This window comes from Cebus imitator, unplaced genomic scaffold, assembly GCF_001604975.1.
Source record: "Cebus imitator isolate Cc_AM_T3 unplaced genomic scaffold, Cebus_imitator-1.0 Scaffold191, whole genome shotgun sequence".
NCBI lineage: Eukaryota > Metazoa > Chordata > Mammalia > Primates > Cebidae > Cebus > Cebus imitator.
Genome location: NW_016107506.1, coordinates 2,882,962 through 2,900,145, shown reverse-complemented (window position 1 = coordinate 2,900,145; position 17,184 = coordinate 2,882,962). Strand labels below are relative to the sequence as shown.

General features: G+C 38.9%; 2 protein-coding genes across 13 annotated transcripts in view; both read right to left on the bottom strand.

The window, feature by feature from the left end:
* Positions 1 to 17,184, bottom strand: part of UNC80 (unc-80 homolog, NALCN channel complex subunit) — a 224,811-nt gene that overhangs the window by 170,667 nt on the left and 36,960 nt on the right. For all 12 annotated transcript variants that reach the window (XM_037745098.1, XM_017546781.2, XM_017546788.2 and 9 more), the window contains exons 8-13: positions 10,575 to 10,836; positions 9,353 to 9,487; positions 7,646 to 7,862; positions 6,824 to 6,964; positions 5,558 to 5,826; positions 4,151 to 4,519 (exon numbers count right to left, since the gene is read on the bottom strand). In XM_037745098.1, the coding sequence (XP_037601026.1) occupies positions 4,151 to 4,519; positions 5,558 to 5,826; positions 6,824 to 6,964; positions 7,646 to 7,862; positions 9,353 to 9,487; positions 10,575 to 10,836 (1,393 nt within the window). The remainder of the gene's footprint in view (positions 1 to 4,150; positions 4,520 to 5,557; positions 5,827 to 6,823; positions 6,965 to 7,645; positions 7,863 to 9,352; positions 9,488 to 10,574; positions 10,837 to 17,184) is intronic.
* LOC108316730 (zinc finger protein SNAI1-like) lies at positions 14,230 to 16,272 on the bottom strand. Its single transcript, XM_037745100.1, has one exon. It carries the CDS (start codon positions 15,803 to 15,805, stop codon positions 14,999 to 15,001), a length of 807 nt encoding a protein of 268 aa, XP_037601028.1. The 5' UTR covers positions 15,806 to 16,272; the 3' UTR covers positions 14,230 to 14,998.

The following is a 17,184-nucleotide window of genomic DNA, read 5'->3' as shown; positions in this document are numbered from 1 at the left end:
ATAAACTGTGGAACCAGATACAAATATGCAAATATGCATGTGGTATAAAAGGGATAGGGGCTTATCTATACATTAGCATGGGCCTTACTATAATAGGGTTGACTTTCTCCTCCCCTAGTGTTATCCAGTTGGTCCTTCTTTTCTTATCTGTAAGCTCTTGTAGTGGAAGTGGTGCTGAACTCCAGATAACTCCCCTCTTGGCACTGAAGCATTCATCCTCTGAGCTATTCAAAGTGGTGATGGCTACTGCCCTCAGATGAGTGCCTCTGAAAGCCCCAGTTAGCAAGCTGCCTCATCCAACATTATACTCTCTTCCTGGAGAGAGTCTACCTCTAATGACTGGACAGGGTCATAAAGGGAGCCAGGGTGTGTTTGCCAAAAAGGTCTCTTTGGAGACTACTTAGAGAGCCATCCCAGCTTCAGAGCTCTCTGTGTAACTAGCTTAGGCCTCTATTACAACTACACTGTAGTTCAATTTCTCTCTATGCCCCATCCTGCTTCTTCACACCTAACAGCTTAATCCTGAGAGGACATTCCAGTAAATTGCCTGCACACATATATTCATGTTGGAGTCTGTTTCCAGGGAACCTTACTTAAGACAGCTCAGAAGGTTGCAAATAGAAGACTCAAACTTATCAACAGAACTATATATATATATAGGTTGAATATCCTTATTCAAAATACTTGGACTAGAAGTATTTTAGATTTCAGATTTTTTCAGATTTTGGAATATTTGCATATACATAATGAGATGGGAATAGGATCCAAGTCTAAACACAAAATTCATTTATGCTTCATATAGGCCTTATATACATAAGTTGAAGACAATCTTATATAATTTAATAATTTTGTGCATGAAATAAAGTTTCGACTGCATTTTATCTGTGACTTGTCACATGAGGCCAGGAATTTTCTACTTGTGGCCTTATGTCAGATCTTGGAGCATTTTAGGCTTTCAGATTTTTGAATTTTTAGTTTGAATTCCAATTTTAGCTTCAACATCTGCTAACTATATAACCTTGGACAAACTACTTAACCTATCTGTGCCTTACAAAATCAGAATCATGATATCTATTTCATAGAGTTGTGAGAATTAGAGTTAAAACATGAAAGGCACATAATAATAGAACACCAATTTATTATTAATAATAGCAAATATTATTAAATTTCCAGTTAATTTGCTAATAAAAATGAGCAAATAATAAAATTATTATTTTTACATGTGGGGCACTGCTTTCCTCTGGAGCACCTTTATGCAAATTAGAAAAGGCACCCCATAGGTGGAAAATTAGAAGAAAGTGAGCCCTCTGAATGGATGCAATCCTTTGGTGAGTGGTTCCGAAAGCAGAGGCTGAACTGGATTTCAGTCCTCACTGGCCTCTTTAGCCAAGGGCCTTTGCGGTCAGGGCTCTGTACAGGCTACAAAGCCTAATGCAGCAGTGCCTCAGAAAAGGTCATCCTGAGCAAGGGCTTATGTGGAAGATTGGTTTACACACATTTTAAAATTATTATAAGTGCCTTTAAAAATTCTCTAGTTCTGAAAGCTCTTTGTAAATATCTATTCAGGTTTTTATTTCTTTAGACCTTCAGATGTCCTTGGGATTCAGGCTGCTTTCATAGGAGACATTCAGAAAGATATAGCAAGCTACAGGCAAACAATTGAAGATATTAAATAACATTCCAAGCTCTCAGCACACGTTAGTGCAAATACAGGAATGGCAATTAGATTTTCCCTTCTGTCTTAATCAATTCCTATGCTTCTGTTATTAGTAAGTTGCAAAATTACATAAACCTTCTGATTTCACTGAAGATAACAGATGGGTTTGGGGCAGAACAGACCTGTGTGAATCACAAACAGAAGGCACTTGACCCACCATCAGGTTTTATTTTATAAATTCTTTGTACCAAAAAGAATATTATTTTGGGAACCAACTAAAACATATATATCTTGGTGGCTGTATTGGAGACCACATAATCTGATTTTTTAAAACCCGTATTGATAAAAAGTGATAATTTTGGTCAAAATACCATCTATTATATCAAGCTATAGTATCTAGATAATATCTAGGTTCTAAATAGTCAAGATACTTGTAGGTTTTCAAAAAAAATTTGGTTAAAATGGCACTTGGATAAAAGCAAAAATGAAAACAAAACAGTAATGATGAACCTCTGAGATCCTCAGCATACACACAAAACCTCATCAATTTAGTTGGGACATTTAAGCTTTGCAGATAAAAGCTTATCAATATTTCAAAATATTCTCCCATTTTTCTTTCTAATTTCCCTTGAATGTTATAATGGGCAAAATACCATTTATAACCTCTTTGTCCAGACAAAGTTGATAGGTAAAGAATGGAAATTCAGTAAGGATCTCACTAGTTTCTGTGCTTGCAAATTTGGTCCTTATAACTTGGTTTTGTTTGCTAATTCCTAAGCAATTGATCACTGAATGATTCTTTAGATATTAGGATCTGCAATCAAATCTCTTGTGATCTGTACCATTATTTAGATAATCTTCATTTACTGTGAGATCTGAGGTTCCTTGCCTTATCTTCAGTGATGGATAAGGTGCTAAGGTGTTGGGAAACTTAAAAACCAATAAAGTCTTTTAGAATTGCCTTATGACTAATATGATTAAGGCAGGAGAAGAAAATCCTAAAGAAAAAGGTTCAACAACCAAAGATTATTGGAGCAAGAATATTTGGATCAGAGTCCATGAATATTGGGAAGACAGGAGTAAACAATAAAATGAAGGAACACAGATGATAAATATATATTAAACAAGTGTCAAGTGGGACTCAAAAGAAATGAAGAAATTGTAAAAGAGGAAGGAGCACTGCAACATTTACTCAGATGAGAAAATCTGATAACATGTAAGAAAAATTGACAATTTATAGTTTATACAATATATATCTAGGTGGTAGAACTCTACACAGTATAGCTTCACATGTGTGAACACTTGACATGATGTGCAGAGTATTTGTTAGAGATTAAAATCTCTTGTTAATTTCAATTTCTGAATATCATTTTCTATCTAAAAATGTAAATTGAGATTAGTCTAAGTTATGTGAATTTAAGGTGTAGTAATTTGTATTTAAAATTAAAGATGAAAACCAATTCTTGATGTTAAGAAATCATACACCAGATGTTGACAAGACAGGGAATTAAATTTAAGAACAGTTAATAATAGAAAGATGAAAGCCACCAGGATGTGCCACAGTGAGACATAAGAGGCTGAGTGAGGCTAAGAGAGTTATTCCCACTTCAACCAACTCCAACTAATCAAGCAAAATTCTTCCTTTGCTTTCTCCTTAACTGTGGTTAAAGCTGGCTGCCAAAAATGTGCTACTTAAAAGAAATAACTTTATATTGAGGAAAAATTATACTGCTTATTATGGGCTGAATATTTGTGTCTTCTCTAAATTCATACATTGAAGCTGTAACCCCTCAACCAGATGGTATTTGAATATGAGGCAATTAGGGTTAGTGAGATCATGATGGTGGGGCCTGGTCTAGTGGGATTGGGCCTATATAAGAAGAGACACAAGAAAGCTCTTTTGCTCTCTCTCTTTCTCTTTCCCTGTATGCACAAAGAAGAGGCCATGTGAGCACATAATAAGATGGTGGTCATCTATAAGCCAAGACAGGAGGCTTCAGAATAAAACCAAACCTGACAGCACTTGGACTTCCCAGCCTTCAGAACCATGAGAAATACATTTCTATTGTTTAAGCCACTCAGTCTATGATATTTTGTTATGGCAACTTGAGAAGACTACACTACTCAATTAGGTCAGAGCCTGAAAGTTTTAAGAAAGGTTATACTCGGTGTCAGACTGAGAATTATGTCAATATAGCATATCTGAAATGTATTTCAGATGTAATGTATATCATATATTTCTTGCAGAAATAACATGACTAGAGAATTAGCTCTAACGCTGCTTGGATGGCAATAGTTTTTGGATTTAGAGTACAGTTTCATGTAACTGTTTCTACTAAGGCCTACTGATAACCTAATGAAGAGATTTCTCCACTCTCCACTTTTTTGCTCTAGTGACTAAATGCTGTTTGGAGTCAATAAATTCCTGGCAAGCAAGCTTTAGAAAGAAATTAGGTACATTGCACAAGGACACATAACGTGGTTCAGTCATACCTTCTCTTGGTTCTTATCATTCTTCTCATAAGGGCCGCTTCCACCTCCTCCACCTCCTCCTCCATCACCTCCTCCACCACCTCCATCTCCACCTCCTCCTTCTTCTCCTCCACCATCTCCAGCTCCACTAACTGCAGGGCCCCCAAATCCACAAGTGGAACTTCCAGACACTCCTTTGAATTGGAAAGCTCCCTCACTTGGCCTCTTTTCTAAAGTCTCATTTTCCTTGTTTTCACTCTTCTTTCTGTTCTTTTCTATGCAGGGCACCACACCAAGTTGAAGCAAGCATTCCACAATGTTTAATGCCACATCACAGATGCGAGAGCTGATGTCATGATTAAGGACAAGGTAAACAGCCTTCAGAACTACCTGAGGAAGACAAGTTAAACATAGCATGATTAAGTTACCTGCACTCCCTACAGAGATTTGGTTATTCTGTTTAACCCATTTCCTTAGGCTATTCTATGAAATTGGACAGAAATAATTTAGACAATTGTCAAATTTCCCTATAAAAGTTGCTTTGGAATCTTGTGTATTTGCTTAATATAGAGAATAAGTCACCCAAAGTATTAAAAATACACATGTATTATCTCATGCACATCTTCTAAAACATGCTATGATATCAACAGTTAATGGGTATATTAAGGCATGGTGAGTCAATGGGAGACTAATTTTTTGCCCGAATGGAAACTTGTTCTATTGATTTTTTAAAAATAAAGTGTCTTAATCCCCTGCCTTTTATTCATTATTAATAATGGATAAACAACAATGATTTCCTTTTGCTCATTCATGACTGTATCATTGTTTACACTTCACTTGAAGTACAAAATATTTGCATGTTTAAATTATGTTCCTTTATTGGTTTTAATATTATAAATTATTTGCTAAGCCAGGATTCCTAATGTGCAATAAAAATTTTGTGAAATATAATTGTAAATTATAACAACCCTTTCATTTGCTAATAACTATACTCAAGACAGGCAGTCTTGAGAATGCAAGCTTAAATCTTTTAAGAACTTCTATTCATTTTTCTGGCTACACAGGAGGTTTGTAGTCCTGTTGCTTATATATCAAAATAAAATAAGTGAAGAATTTTTTTCTCTCATTCTAGAAAAAACAGACTTATTAAACATACACATATGTATATTTATTTATGTATGTTCGGGATTCACTAACAGTTTGGGGTTATAAAAATATTCTGAGATAAGATCAAATCTAGTGTAATACTTGAAAAAAAGTAAGGTGCATCTATTATGCTTGACACATTTGTGAAATTTTTTCAAGGATGGCTTTTTCATTTCAAGGTTTGATATTTCTAAGAGTCTGTGCGCATTTTGCATCTTACAATGAAAAAATGCACTAAATGATATCTGTCCAACTTCGGCAAGAAAAATTCTTGCTTCTTACAGAAAGATCAAGCATTCCATTCTTGTGGACAAAGTTATTGGTCCCATCAATATGTTCTGTGTCCTCTAGGTAGCTGTAGTTTATGCAGGAGTCTGTGAGGCTTCGAGGCAGGTTCGCGCATGCCAGGGGTTCATGTGGCATCTCTGGGATAGGCACCTGGTTGCAGAGTTTCCTCATATGCTCACTGAAAAAGTCTGCATAGCCTACATTGAATGATGCCAACGTGGTATTGAAGGTCGCAACTGTGATGGTGGAGATCTGAGATCGCACTAATAAAATAAAAGCAATGTCTTAGTTCTCCCTACATTAACCTACAATATCAGTTAGACAGTTACGTTATTATTTCAATCATGACCACAATAACAGCTGTAGTTTTTGAAAATATTTAACTTATACTTTCAAACTATTCTCAACTCTAATGAAACTACTGAAGCTACTAAGGCCATAGGTTATAGAAAAATGTGAATTATAACTGGCTTTCTTAAGGCCAAGATTAGGATTTAACTTCTGTCTAACATTGACTTTGTTATTCAGAATAGATGAATTTTACCCACTGTTACATGATCGATCATATTGATATAAACTATTTGTTTACAGCATTTTTATCTAGTATATTAATAAACAACAAACATGAATAATTTTTTTCTCCTTTGGATAAAAGTAACTGGTGGTAACCAACAGATGTCATCAAATATCTGAAATACAGTGCAGATCAAAGAGGAACTAAATTTATGCTTCTATGAGAGCATAAGACAAAAATTGATTATTCTGTTAAAAGTACAGAATAAGAACCTATCTTGAATTACACTCAGAGGCACATGTTTGCTCCACATAAAATGCATAAGAACTTATCTAAAATAGAAGCTGTCTGAAAAAAAAAATTGGTGGCCTTGGAAGGCAGTGACTTTCCTCCCACTGAAGCCCTTTCAGAGGGATCTCATAGAGGGGATTGAAGCACTGAATCTAGATATCTTCCAAGGTCTCTTTCAGCCCTGTGGGTCTATGATCTTTGGAAAAGAAATATGAATGGCTTGTCCTTGTACTTCCTCTGAGAGGTATGGTGTTTACAGTGCAGTGTTAAATAGCTCTTGCTACTAAGGATATGCTAAAAATGGCTAACAAGTAAATTACCAAGCAATACAGTTCAAGAATGCCAGTTTTCAGAAAACACAGGAAGTGGATTACAATGGGAAACTAACATGATGTAAGAACAGAAACAAGAAAAGAGATCTGAACTTCTGCCCGTAGGTCTCACCTCTTACCCACCTTCCTTGACGGTGTTTTCTCCATGGCTGTTGGAGGGGTCCGGCAGGTCGCTTACCAGGGTGTGATGGGAGTGGGAGTGCCTGGCACTCAGACTCTCCATCTCAGTGGCTGCATCTGAACTGCCTCGCCGGGTCAATTTCCCTGGGATGAAAAAGAACACCCCACAAGAGGGTTTTAAAATCTGAAAGGTTCTCTACCAAGATATTGTCTTTCCCAAGGACAGCAGGGATAGTGAGAGGCTGTTAGGAAGAGTGTGAAGCACAGATGAAAAATCAAGAACTGAACTTTCCGTGGGGATATTCAGGTTCAGGATGATTGATGAAGCTGCCTGTGATAAGGTCAGCCCCAATCTTAGCCAAATGTCAGAAACCATCTGTTGTGGCCCAGCTAGCGGTCAGCTTCTGATTTTAAACTGACCTACTTAATATGCAATCCAGAAATATATATATATATATATATATATATCCCTTTACTTTGCTGCTTTTTTGAAAAAAAAATCAAAGTTTAATAAAAATCTGCTGTTTAGGTTCATAGTGGAAATTAATGCACAGAGTACCCTAACGCCATGTTTCTTCATCTAGAATGATCTAAGAAATAAGATTGTTACCTAATTATACAGAATTCTTGCATAATTTCTTCAATTATCTGGATTTATTTGGCTGTGATAACACAGCATTATTTTGGTCCTGGAGAACCTGCATTTGACCCTCAAATTTCGTGGCTGAACTGTTCAAGATAGATTCAGATTTGCCCAGGACCCCTAGATCCAGTTCTAAACAGGTCACTTAAACTCTGCCCTACATTGAAAGGTCTTGTGGTCACCTAAAATGGTGGTTTGCCAGCCTCCTTTCTCAATTCCTCTCCTGTCTTCTCCCAGCCCAGAGAAACTTCCAAAGGAGAATGTGCTGCGTGTGGGGGACACATCCAGGTGGTCCTCATGAAGCAGGAAGGGCACTCCCATTCTCCGTGGCCTCCTCTTGCCTGTGTGGTGGAACGGAATGGAGCCTTTCCTCTCTCGGTCTTCTTTGCGGCTCTTGAACTACAGTGATGAAAGATGTAGAATTAGGCACAGGGCAAAGAAAAGGTTACAATCTGCTTCCCAAGGTGCTCCATGATCTGCAGTAAAATACTGAAAATGTTCCAGGAAGAGGAGACCCAGAAGTCACTGAATATCATCCAATAGAAATGGGAGAAATTTCATGTTCAAAGAGTGAAAGGCCACGTATTCCATGGGTGGGTTAGACTAGTCGTTTGCAAAGTGTGGTCCCTGGACTGGTAGCATGAGCATCACTTGAGAACTTACTAGAAATGCAAATTCTCAGACATAGTATATCAGACCGTCAGAAGCTAAGGTCCAGCAATGTGTTGTTTTAAGAAGCCTGGCAGGTAATTCTGATGCACACTAAAGTTTGCAAATCACAAAATGAGAGTCACTACTTGAACCAGCCCATCTTTTTCTGTCCTATTTTTCATGATGGTGATCCACTGTTCCAGTTATCCAACACTAATTGTGTGCCACTGTTCATAAGAACAGTGAAGAAGACACAGACTATACATTGCCACAAATCCATTCCCACCAAAAGAGTTCAAAACCAAGTTCAACTAAAAGTTTTAAATTGCTTGAGAAGCTTTTAAAATATAACAATTCCTTAGCCTAACCTTCAGCAATTCTGGTTTAATCCGTCTGGGATTGAGACTGAAGATGTGTTTTTTTAAAGCTCCTTGAAAATTCTCATATGCAGCCAATATTGAAAACCACTTTTTTCTTTTCAAATGATCAATGTTTTAAGAAAATTGATAGCCATTATCTTTTGTTGCATCATTAACAAAGGCAGAACACTGCTTACTTAGCAACACTTTCGGCTCATAATAAGTTAATATCATGTTCTATGTTCTTCGTCAGCATAATTAAACTAATAGTTTTGAAAACCAGAAAGCAAACCACTATATATGTCTACATCTCTAGATACATAGGTCTACACATTATTTTCTGTTTATCTCCATATAATTACAAAAAATAAAGGCAGAATAATGGCAGAAAAATATAAGGTATTTAACTAGAAGGCCTACTTTTGAGTTTGGACTCAATCTTTGGTAAACTACCTAAAATTTCTAAGAGTCAATTTCTTATCTGCAAAATTAAAAGAGTAAGGATCTCATTGGATTAAATGAGAACTATTTATAAAAAGTACTTGATAAAAATGAGCTGAACTATACAAATGAAAGTTACCATGATTGCTACCACAACTACTTCCACCACTACACTACTTTACACTGCTTTAAGCATGTGATCAGGATTGAGTTTCATGACAACCCTGTGGAGGATTTAGAATAGGAAGTACACTCATACACACAGAGGAACTTGCATAGGGGTATGCTGTGAGTCAGTGTTACAGCTAGGACCTGACTTGGGTTTCTAGGGTCCCTTTCCCACCCCAACACATACTGCAGTATGACTAGAAACATCTCATGCCCCATTGACATTTTTTAATTACCAAAATATCAAAGAGCATAAGGATTTCTACTCACCTTTTTAAAAATATTCATGCCCAGGTCTGAAGAAAGATCTGGGACTGCAGATCTACGCAGATTGGTCAGTGAAACCTTGGAAAAGGCCTCAGCGCTGAGAGATTTTTCCTCCTCATTACACTTCATGGTGAGATCCTTAATAAAGGTAAACAATGATCAAGGACTTAGGACTTTACATTCAAATACTTTTCTTATTGAAATATTACATTTTTAATAGGGATGTACCTACTGCTTTGATATCTATGAAGAATTTAACTTATATGTCTGGACTTCTAGAATCCAAATTCTGCTAGTGAGAAGACATATTTCATATTAATTATAATTTCTGTTTGGAGTTTTCAGCAGTGAGGCCTGCAGAACCAGATCTAGAATGCTAAGAAAATAGAAGATGATCTCTCTCTCTTTTTTTTTAATTGAAATGAGTGTTTTTTTCCATCAAATGATTCAGTAAAGCAGATACCCACTTAGGCAGAATATTTACTCTAAAACAGATTATATATTTGTTAATTCTGATATTGCTCATGTTTATTTTCAGAATATGCAGAAAAAAAATTCAGACTCTGCCAATTCACATTTAAGTAAATCCAAACAACTGGAACATACTATAAGTCACAGTTTTCTCTACGTTTACAGCACCTAGTGTCGATGAGAAAGAGGAGAAGAACAAGTGTTCAAGCTGATATTAGGTCATTCATTTATGAAAAAGCAATTGTCATGAGGATATCACCATATCATCACATATTCAGTTTACTTCTCCAAACATTTATGACAAATAGCAAGACTATCAAAATGTGATATTCCTAATGATGACATTAAGACACTGAAAAATGTTGAGTTATGTAAAAGAGGTTACATCATGTTTATTAAAATGCTATGCTACACATTTTATGATATTGGTAATCAACAGATTAAATGTCAGAAGTCTCTATTAATTACTACTTTGATTATCCAGAAGACCCAATTTTCCACTATTCTAGATAAACAAAGACTTATACTAAATTAGCATGTACAAGAGGTGCACTTTTTCAAATTATTATGTGCTAAAGAGCAGCAAAGGGTCAAGCGTGCAAGACGGAAGGGAAAAGATAATGTCAACAGTGTAATCTACCAACCAAATAGCACTCAAGTACATAAGAGCTTGATGAACAGAGAAGAAAAGAAAATTCATTATGGCAATGGCAACATTGCTCATTTGAATGATAATGAACTTAATTTTTCTTACTTGGGTTTTGTGGGTGTTCACTAGTGAGGGAGCTGCCGCCACCATGGAGCTACTCCTGGGTCTGGGCAGTAGAGGAATATCTGGCTCTGGAGGCTTCTCTGGCTTCTCTTCCAACATGTGTCGCAGCCTTTGTAGATAGTACATCAGAGACCACTGAGTGCCTTCCTCAGACCAATGGGGCTGAAGTAGGCAGCGCAGAACAGCAACGTCAAAGTAGGTGGCATAGCGGGACCTTTGGCATGGAGGTATCACGAGAGAGGCCCTGTTCCCCATAGCAGAAAGAAAATAATTATACTGGCAGTCAAGCCCTCTGAGGGCAGCACAACATGGCTTATAGCTCTACTTTTCTTATTTGTTTATTCATTTACTTGTTTCTTATGTGGTTTATTCTAATATTCTTCTAACTGGTCTCTCATTCTACTTTCACTGAACATCTCTTGGAAGTAGAAATACTGAGAGAGTTTTGAATGGTGGATAGGAATTGACCAGGCAAAGTTGAGGTTTGGGCAGGAGGGAGGATTGGCATTTCTGTCAGAGGGAACAATGCCTACAAAAGTATGACTTTTAAAAATATGGGTTTGAAGGGGAGACCATAAGTAATTGGTGAGTAATTTGGGTGATGAACAATGATGAGAGTGAGAGCTATAGAAACAGAGGACGTTCAGATTTCAATGCTTCTTTTACGCTAAGATTGGGTTTGACTTTTACCCTGATAGAAATAGGAATGATATTTGCGTTGCTTACCTCATTGAGTTAATTTAATTTCAATTGTGAAAATATGTAAAATAACTAAGGAAGGTAAAAAATGCTAAGAAACAGAAGTTTCATATCAGGAAAATAAACAATTTTGAAAATTCTAAAGTTACATACCCTTGTAAGAGAGTAAAATTAATTAAAAAAAAAATCTCAAGTTCCTGGGATTCTGTTATTGTTTAAACACATAATATATTCATTACCTAGTATTCAATTTAATTCTACCACAAAGTAGTTTTAAGAACTTACTCAGATTAATATGTCATCCTAGGTATCTTAGGTGCAACAAATTGAATGTTTGTGTCCTACAAAATTCATATGTTGAAATTCATAATCCCTAACATTATGGTATTAGGATGTGGGGCATTTGGGAGATAATTTGGTCATGAAGGTAGTGTCCTCAAGAATGAGATGAACGCTTTTATGAAAAAAGGACTCCAGAAAGATTTCTGCCCTTTTTTCACTAAGTGAACATACAACGAAAAGATAGCTATCTGCAACCCGGAAGAGGGCTCTCACCAGAACCTGGCTGCGCTAGCACTGCAATCTCAATCTTCCAGCCTCCTGAACCATGAGACATAAATTTTTGTTATTTAGAAGCCACCCAGGCAATGGTACTTTGTTATGGCATCCAAAACTGACTAAGATATTAGCAGATTTAAAGATAAGTTTAACGTCCTCACCTTGAAGAACATATGGTCTAGTGAGAAACACAGACAATAAATGACAAAATACAAACTTAGAACTTCTGGGATTCAAAATGGTATCTTAAATCTAAACTTAACTCCCAAGCACAATTTCCTTCTGATTTAGGTGATGCAAAAGAGAGATGTTTGTATCCTACCGTAAACTAGCAAATGGTGCTACCCACGCACGAATCGCTCTCAAAAAATACAGCCATGGAGACTGAGCAGAGATTTTCCTCAACTTCTCAGGCCCATATTTTTTGAATTAAAAATCCATGGCTCACTAGTGGTTCAAGAAAATAATTCCATAGGACACAGCTACTATTTAACCCATTAAGCAGAATAAAAACTATGCAGTAAGGACTTGGATGTTTGGTGAAACTTTGTCTCACTTGATATGTTTGTTATGAGCCATTAGTAAAATACAATTCCAACTGTGAGTTTCAGTAAAAAGTTCAAAAATACAAAGCCCTGCAAATTTTTTTTACAGCTTTTCTATTTCCCTATAGAAGCACATACCATAATTTGTTATTTTGTCTCTCTCTTTTTTTTTTTTTTTTTTTTTTTTGTTTTTTGAGGCAGAGTCTTGCTCTGTCACCCAGCCTGGAGTGTGCTGGTGTGATCTAGGTTCACTGCAACCTCTGCCTCTGGGTTCAAGCAATTCTCCTGCCTCAGCCTCCCAAGTAACTGGGATTACAGGTGACTGCCACTACACTCTGCTAAATTTTGTATTTTTAGTAAAAAAGGGGTTTCACCATGTTAGTCAGGCTGGTCTCGAACTCCTGACGTCAGGTGATCTCCCCACCTCCATCTCCCAAAATGCTGGGATTACAGGCATGAGCCACCATACACAGCCTATTTTTCCTCTTGTTAACAGCATTGTCTGATGGGTTGAGGGGTTGAATTTCAATGCTATCTTGTAGTCTGATATTCTTGAATATTTTGACAAGTAGGAAATTAAATATAAACTGAAGTTCAGAAGTTCAAACACAATGTGAGTTGACGATTATATGAAAAGACGCCCTCTACAGTCCCTAAATTCCCGTATACAGTATGCCAGAGTTTATGACACCTAGGATACTCACTCTTTGGACATCAATTTCATGACAACTTTCAATCCATCATGAAGTCTCATAGACTCTCCTTCCAACCACTTCTCATCAGTTCAGCAGACACCACTCTAGTCCTAGCCACTAACATCTCTCATCAGGCTTATTGCAATTACTTCCTACTAATCTTATAGTTTCTCCTCTTATTCCACCACTCCCTAGCTCAAACCCTTAGAATTAAATGCAAACTCCCTCACAGTAGGAACCAGGCCTGAATAGCCTGGTTGGGTTTATCACTCCAATCTCTTTCTCTATTATGCTTGCTCTGGTGTGCCAGTTATTGATTTATTGCTTCTCAGCCCCAAATACAACTTTTGGTAAAAAGCCCTGTTTTAATATTTCCTTAATTGTCCAGCATGCCACTTATTTACTCCTGACACCCAGTTTGAAGGAAACAAAAAACCTTGATTTAATTTCTACCCATTTCCTAAAAGGCTTTCACTAATCTTCCCTTCCCCACCCACCCCATTTCTCCTTCTTAAAGATGCAGGACCCAACCCAATCCTCTCAGCCAATTATTTATACCTCAGATGATAGGATTTCTTCCTCCCCCCCAACCACGCTGTACTCTTGGATTTATAAACAAAAGACAGAGTATAGGGTTGTCATGCTGCCAGCTGGGTAATTTTAGGTCTTCAAGGCTTTGTGACAATCATTTGATTTATTATAGGAGCCTGTGAAACCGTTGTTTTCTTGTCTAGGCTGCTGTAGTCAAGACAGTTATTACTAGTTCAATCAAATATTTTCTCCCCATTGGAATAACTGGTAGTTATTCTTCACCCATTACTCTGCCCCACACTGTAAAGTCCCCAAATATTTCTATTTAGTAAATTAGATTAAGGAGTTCCATAAATTACTTCAAATTCCTACAGCAGTGCTCCATATGAGATGACCATGAACCACCTTCATGGGAATCCTTCCTTCCAAGAAGGATAGGAAGGAGGGAGGTTGTTAAAAACCCAGGTACTGGGTCTTGTCCCAGACTTCCTAAACCAGAATTTCAGAGGTTGTGGTCCAGGAATATTTATTTTAAACAACATTCTCGGGTACTCCTTGAATATTTTTAAAAATATATAAATTGCTTTATTGAATATCAATAAACTGCACACATAACTATACAAAACGTTTCTTTCATGCAAAATGTTTGAAATATAAGTATCAATGTACCTTGAAAAATGTAAACATATTCCTCCCAGGCTACTAGTTGGGCTCCCAGAATAATTCTGGGAGATACATCCGGCAAACCAGAGCACCTCACTTGGGCCGCCATTATTCACAGTCCCTTTTGGGACACTGTTAAATTGCCTGGGAACAGGTGTAAACCACACCAAACAGGAGGCTGAAATAGCTGCCCAGCCTCGGGCATCTCAGGCTCTAGGCACATCCTGGTGTTGGCCAGCTCCCTCGAAGGTGTGGCTGAGTCTGGGGGTCGATTATTGTAGTCACACCTCATGGAGGGTGGCCTGAGGGTTCCTGGGCAGGAAGGAGGGGTCCCCTGACTGGGGTGGGAACTTCCCAGTCAGTCTGTCAGCTCTTGTCCTGTAGCTCAAAGCAGCTATATCCAAACAGCTCTGAATACAAACACGCGCAGAAAGGCCAGCTCAATAATGCCCCCGAGCTGGCGCTGCCAGCTGCCCTCCAGCCAGTCATCCACAGATATGGCCACGGGAAGGCCTCTTTCAGAGTCCGCTGAGGGATCCAGGCAGAGGGAACAGAATCAGAAAGGGTTTCCATCAAAGTCCCGTGGGGCCGATGCAGCCAGAAGTGGGAATTACGTGGCAGTGAGAAGGACGTGGGATCCTTCCTTCTGGAGCTTGGGGAGGCTGTTGGTTTTGGGGGGCGCTCAGGTATGGAGAGGAAGAGGGAGCCTCTAGGGTCAGTGGGGGCCCCCTGAGCAGCTCGACTCTTGGTGCTTTTTGAGCAAGGCCATTCGGGAGAAGGTTTGAGTGCACGCCTGGCACTGGTACTTCTTGACCTCCAAGTGGGTCTGGAGGTGGGCCCGCAGGTTGGAGCGGTCGGCGAAGGCGCGGCTGCAGTGGGGACAGGAGAAGGGCTTCTCACCGGTGTGGGTCCGGACATGGCACCGCAGCAACCAGGGTCTGGAGAAGGTCTTCCCACAGGTTTCACAGACGAAGGGTAGCGTGTGGCTTCGGATGTGCATCTTGAGGGCACCCAGGCTGAGGCATTCCTTATTGCAGTATCTGCAGTTGAAGGCTTTTCGAAACTGGGAATCCTTGGTCTCAGAGAGCTGGGCCAGCGGCTTGGGCACTTGGCCCAAGCCTGGCAAGGCGGCATCGGCATCGACCTCCAAGGAAGAGGCTGAAGTGGAGAAGAAAGACAAAGGAGCCTGTGACGGTGGGCTGGGGGTCTGGGAGCCTTTCCCGCTGTCCTCATCCGACAGCGAGTTCAGCTCTGCCGCCTTGCGACTGTCCTGGGAGATTCCCAACTGGAGGGAGGCCTGGGCAACTGGCTGGGCGTGGAGGGCCAGGAAAGCGTCCCAGATGAGCGTTGGCAGCGAGGCGGTGGGATTGAGGATCTCCGGACATGGGATGGTGGCTGCCAGCAAGTGGGCCTGCTCGTAGGCTTGCTGGAAGGTAAACTCTGGATGAGAGTCCTGCAGCTTGCTGTAGTTTGGCTTCCGATCGGGGTCATAGGGCCTCCTGACAAGGAAAGAGCGCGGCATGGTGGCCGAGGTGCCGGGGTCACCCAGTCGAGCAAGAGTAGTGCAAGAGATCCACTCACTCTCGCTAGGCCGAGCAGCGGAGCAGAGTGCAGCCGCCCAGCCAACTCGCTTAAGTACTACTGGGGCGAGCAGGGTGGGGCCTTTCCGGTCACGCCTCTTTATCACCTTCGCGCCAATCTGAGGCACGCCTCCGCCGAAGAACACGAAGTGGGCGGGGCCTGGCTGGGCTCGCCCCAGACCCTGAGCCCTCCTTGAATAATCTTTTTATTTTTTTTACTTGTTGAGATTAAGTTTCACTCTTTTTCTCAGGCTTGAGTGAACAGGCGTCATCTCGGCTCATTATAACCTCCGCTTCCGGATTCAAGTGATTCTCCTGCCTCAGCCTTCCAAGTAACTGGGATTGCAGGTGCCCGCCACCATGCCTGGCTAATTTTTGAATTTTTAGTAGAGACGGGGTTTCGCCATGTTGGCCAGGCTGGTCTCCAACTCCTGACCTCAGGTGACCCACCTGCCTTGGCCTCCCAAAGTGCTAGGATTACAGGCATCAGCCACCATGACCAGCCTTGAATAATCTTAATAATCCTGTTTGAAAATGCTGTGACTGAGAAAATATGCTGACAGTGTTGTTCCTAAGAGCAACAGATGACTAAATTGGTATTAATGTACCTCTCCTTAACGTGTTATTCAATCGCTAGTTTATTTGACCTAATGTGTGAGCTGTACTGCACTGAATATTCAATAAAAAGTACCATCAATAAATATTTTTTATTTCATTTAAGACAGCATTATCAGGTATGATCAACGTGTCACTATCCAATGAAAGTCATTTTAATTAACCAGCAGACTAACATGTGAGAAATAAATTTACATAACTGGATAAAAATGATATGAGGAAAGCTTCTTAGATCATGTGACAGAAAAATTCTTTAAAACTCTAATATCCTCTGAATCTAAAAGTTATTTCCTAGAAAAAAATTAAAAATGAAAATGTTATAAAAGGATAAGAATACAATTTCTTTCTAAATAGGTAAAAATAATAGCAAAAAGCATATATATATAAAGTTAATAATGTTTACAGCTACTTGATGGTTCATGGATGATTTTTACTTATTTTAAAAATATTTTATATATTTAATTTTTTTCTGTAATTGGCTCTATATAAAATTATACACATAGAACAAACAACATATTATGACAGAAAAGCATTTCAAAATTGGCAAGAATTTCTTTAGTCTATTTTCCAAGCAACTATGGCTTTGGAAAACCAAGTTATCATTAATTAGGGTTGGGACATGATAGCAGAAAGTATTGAAGGCAGATAAGCACTCTGGAAATAACAGACAATCTATGGAAGCAGAGAACTGCAGAAATCAATCTTG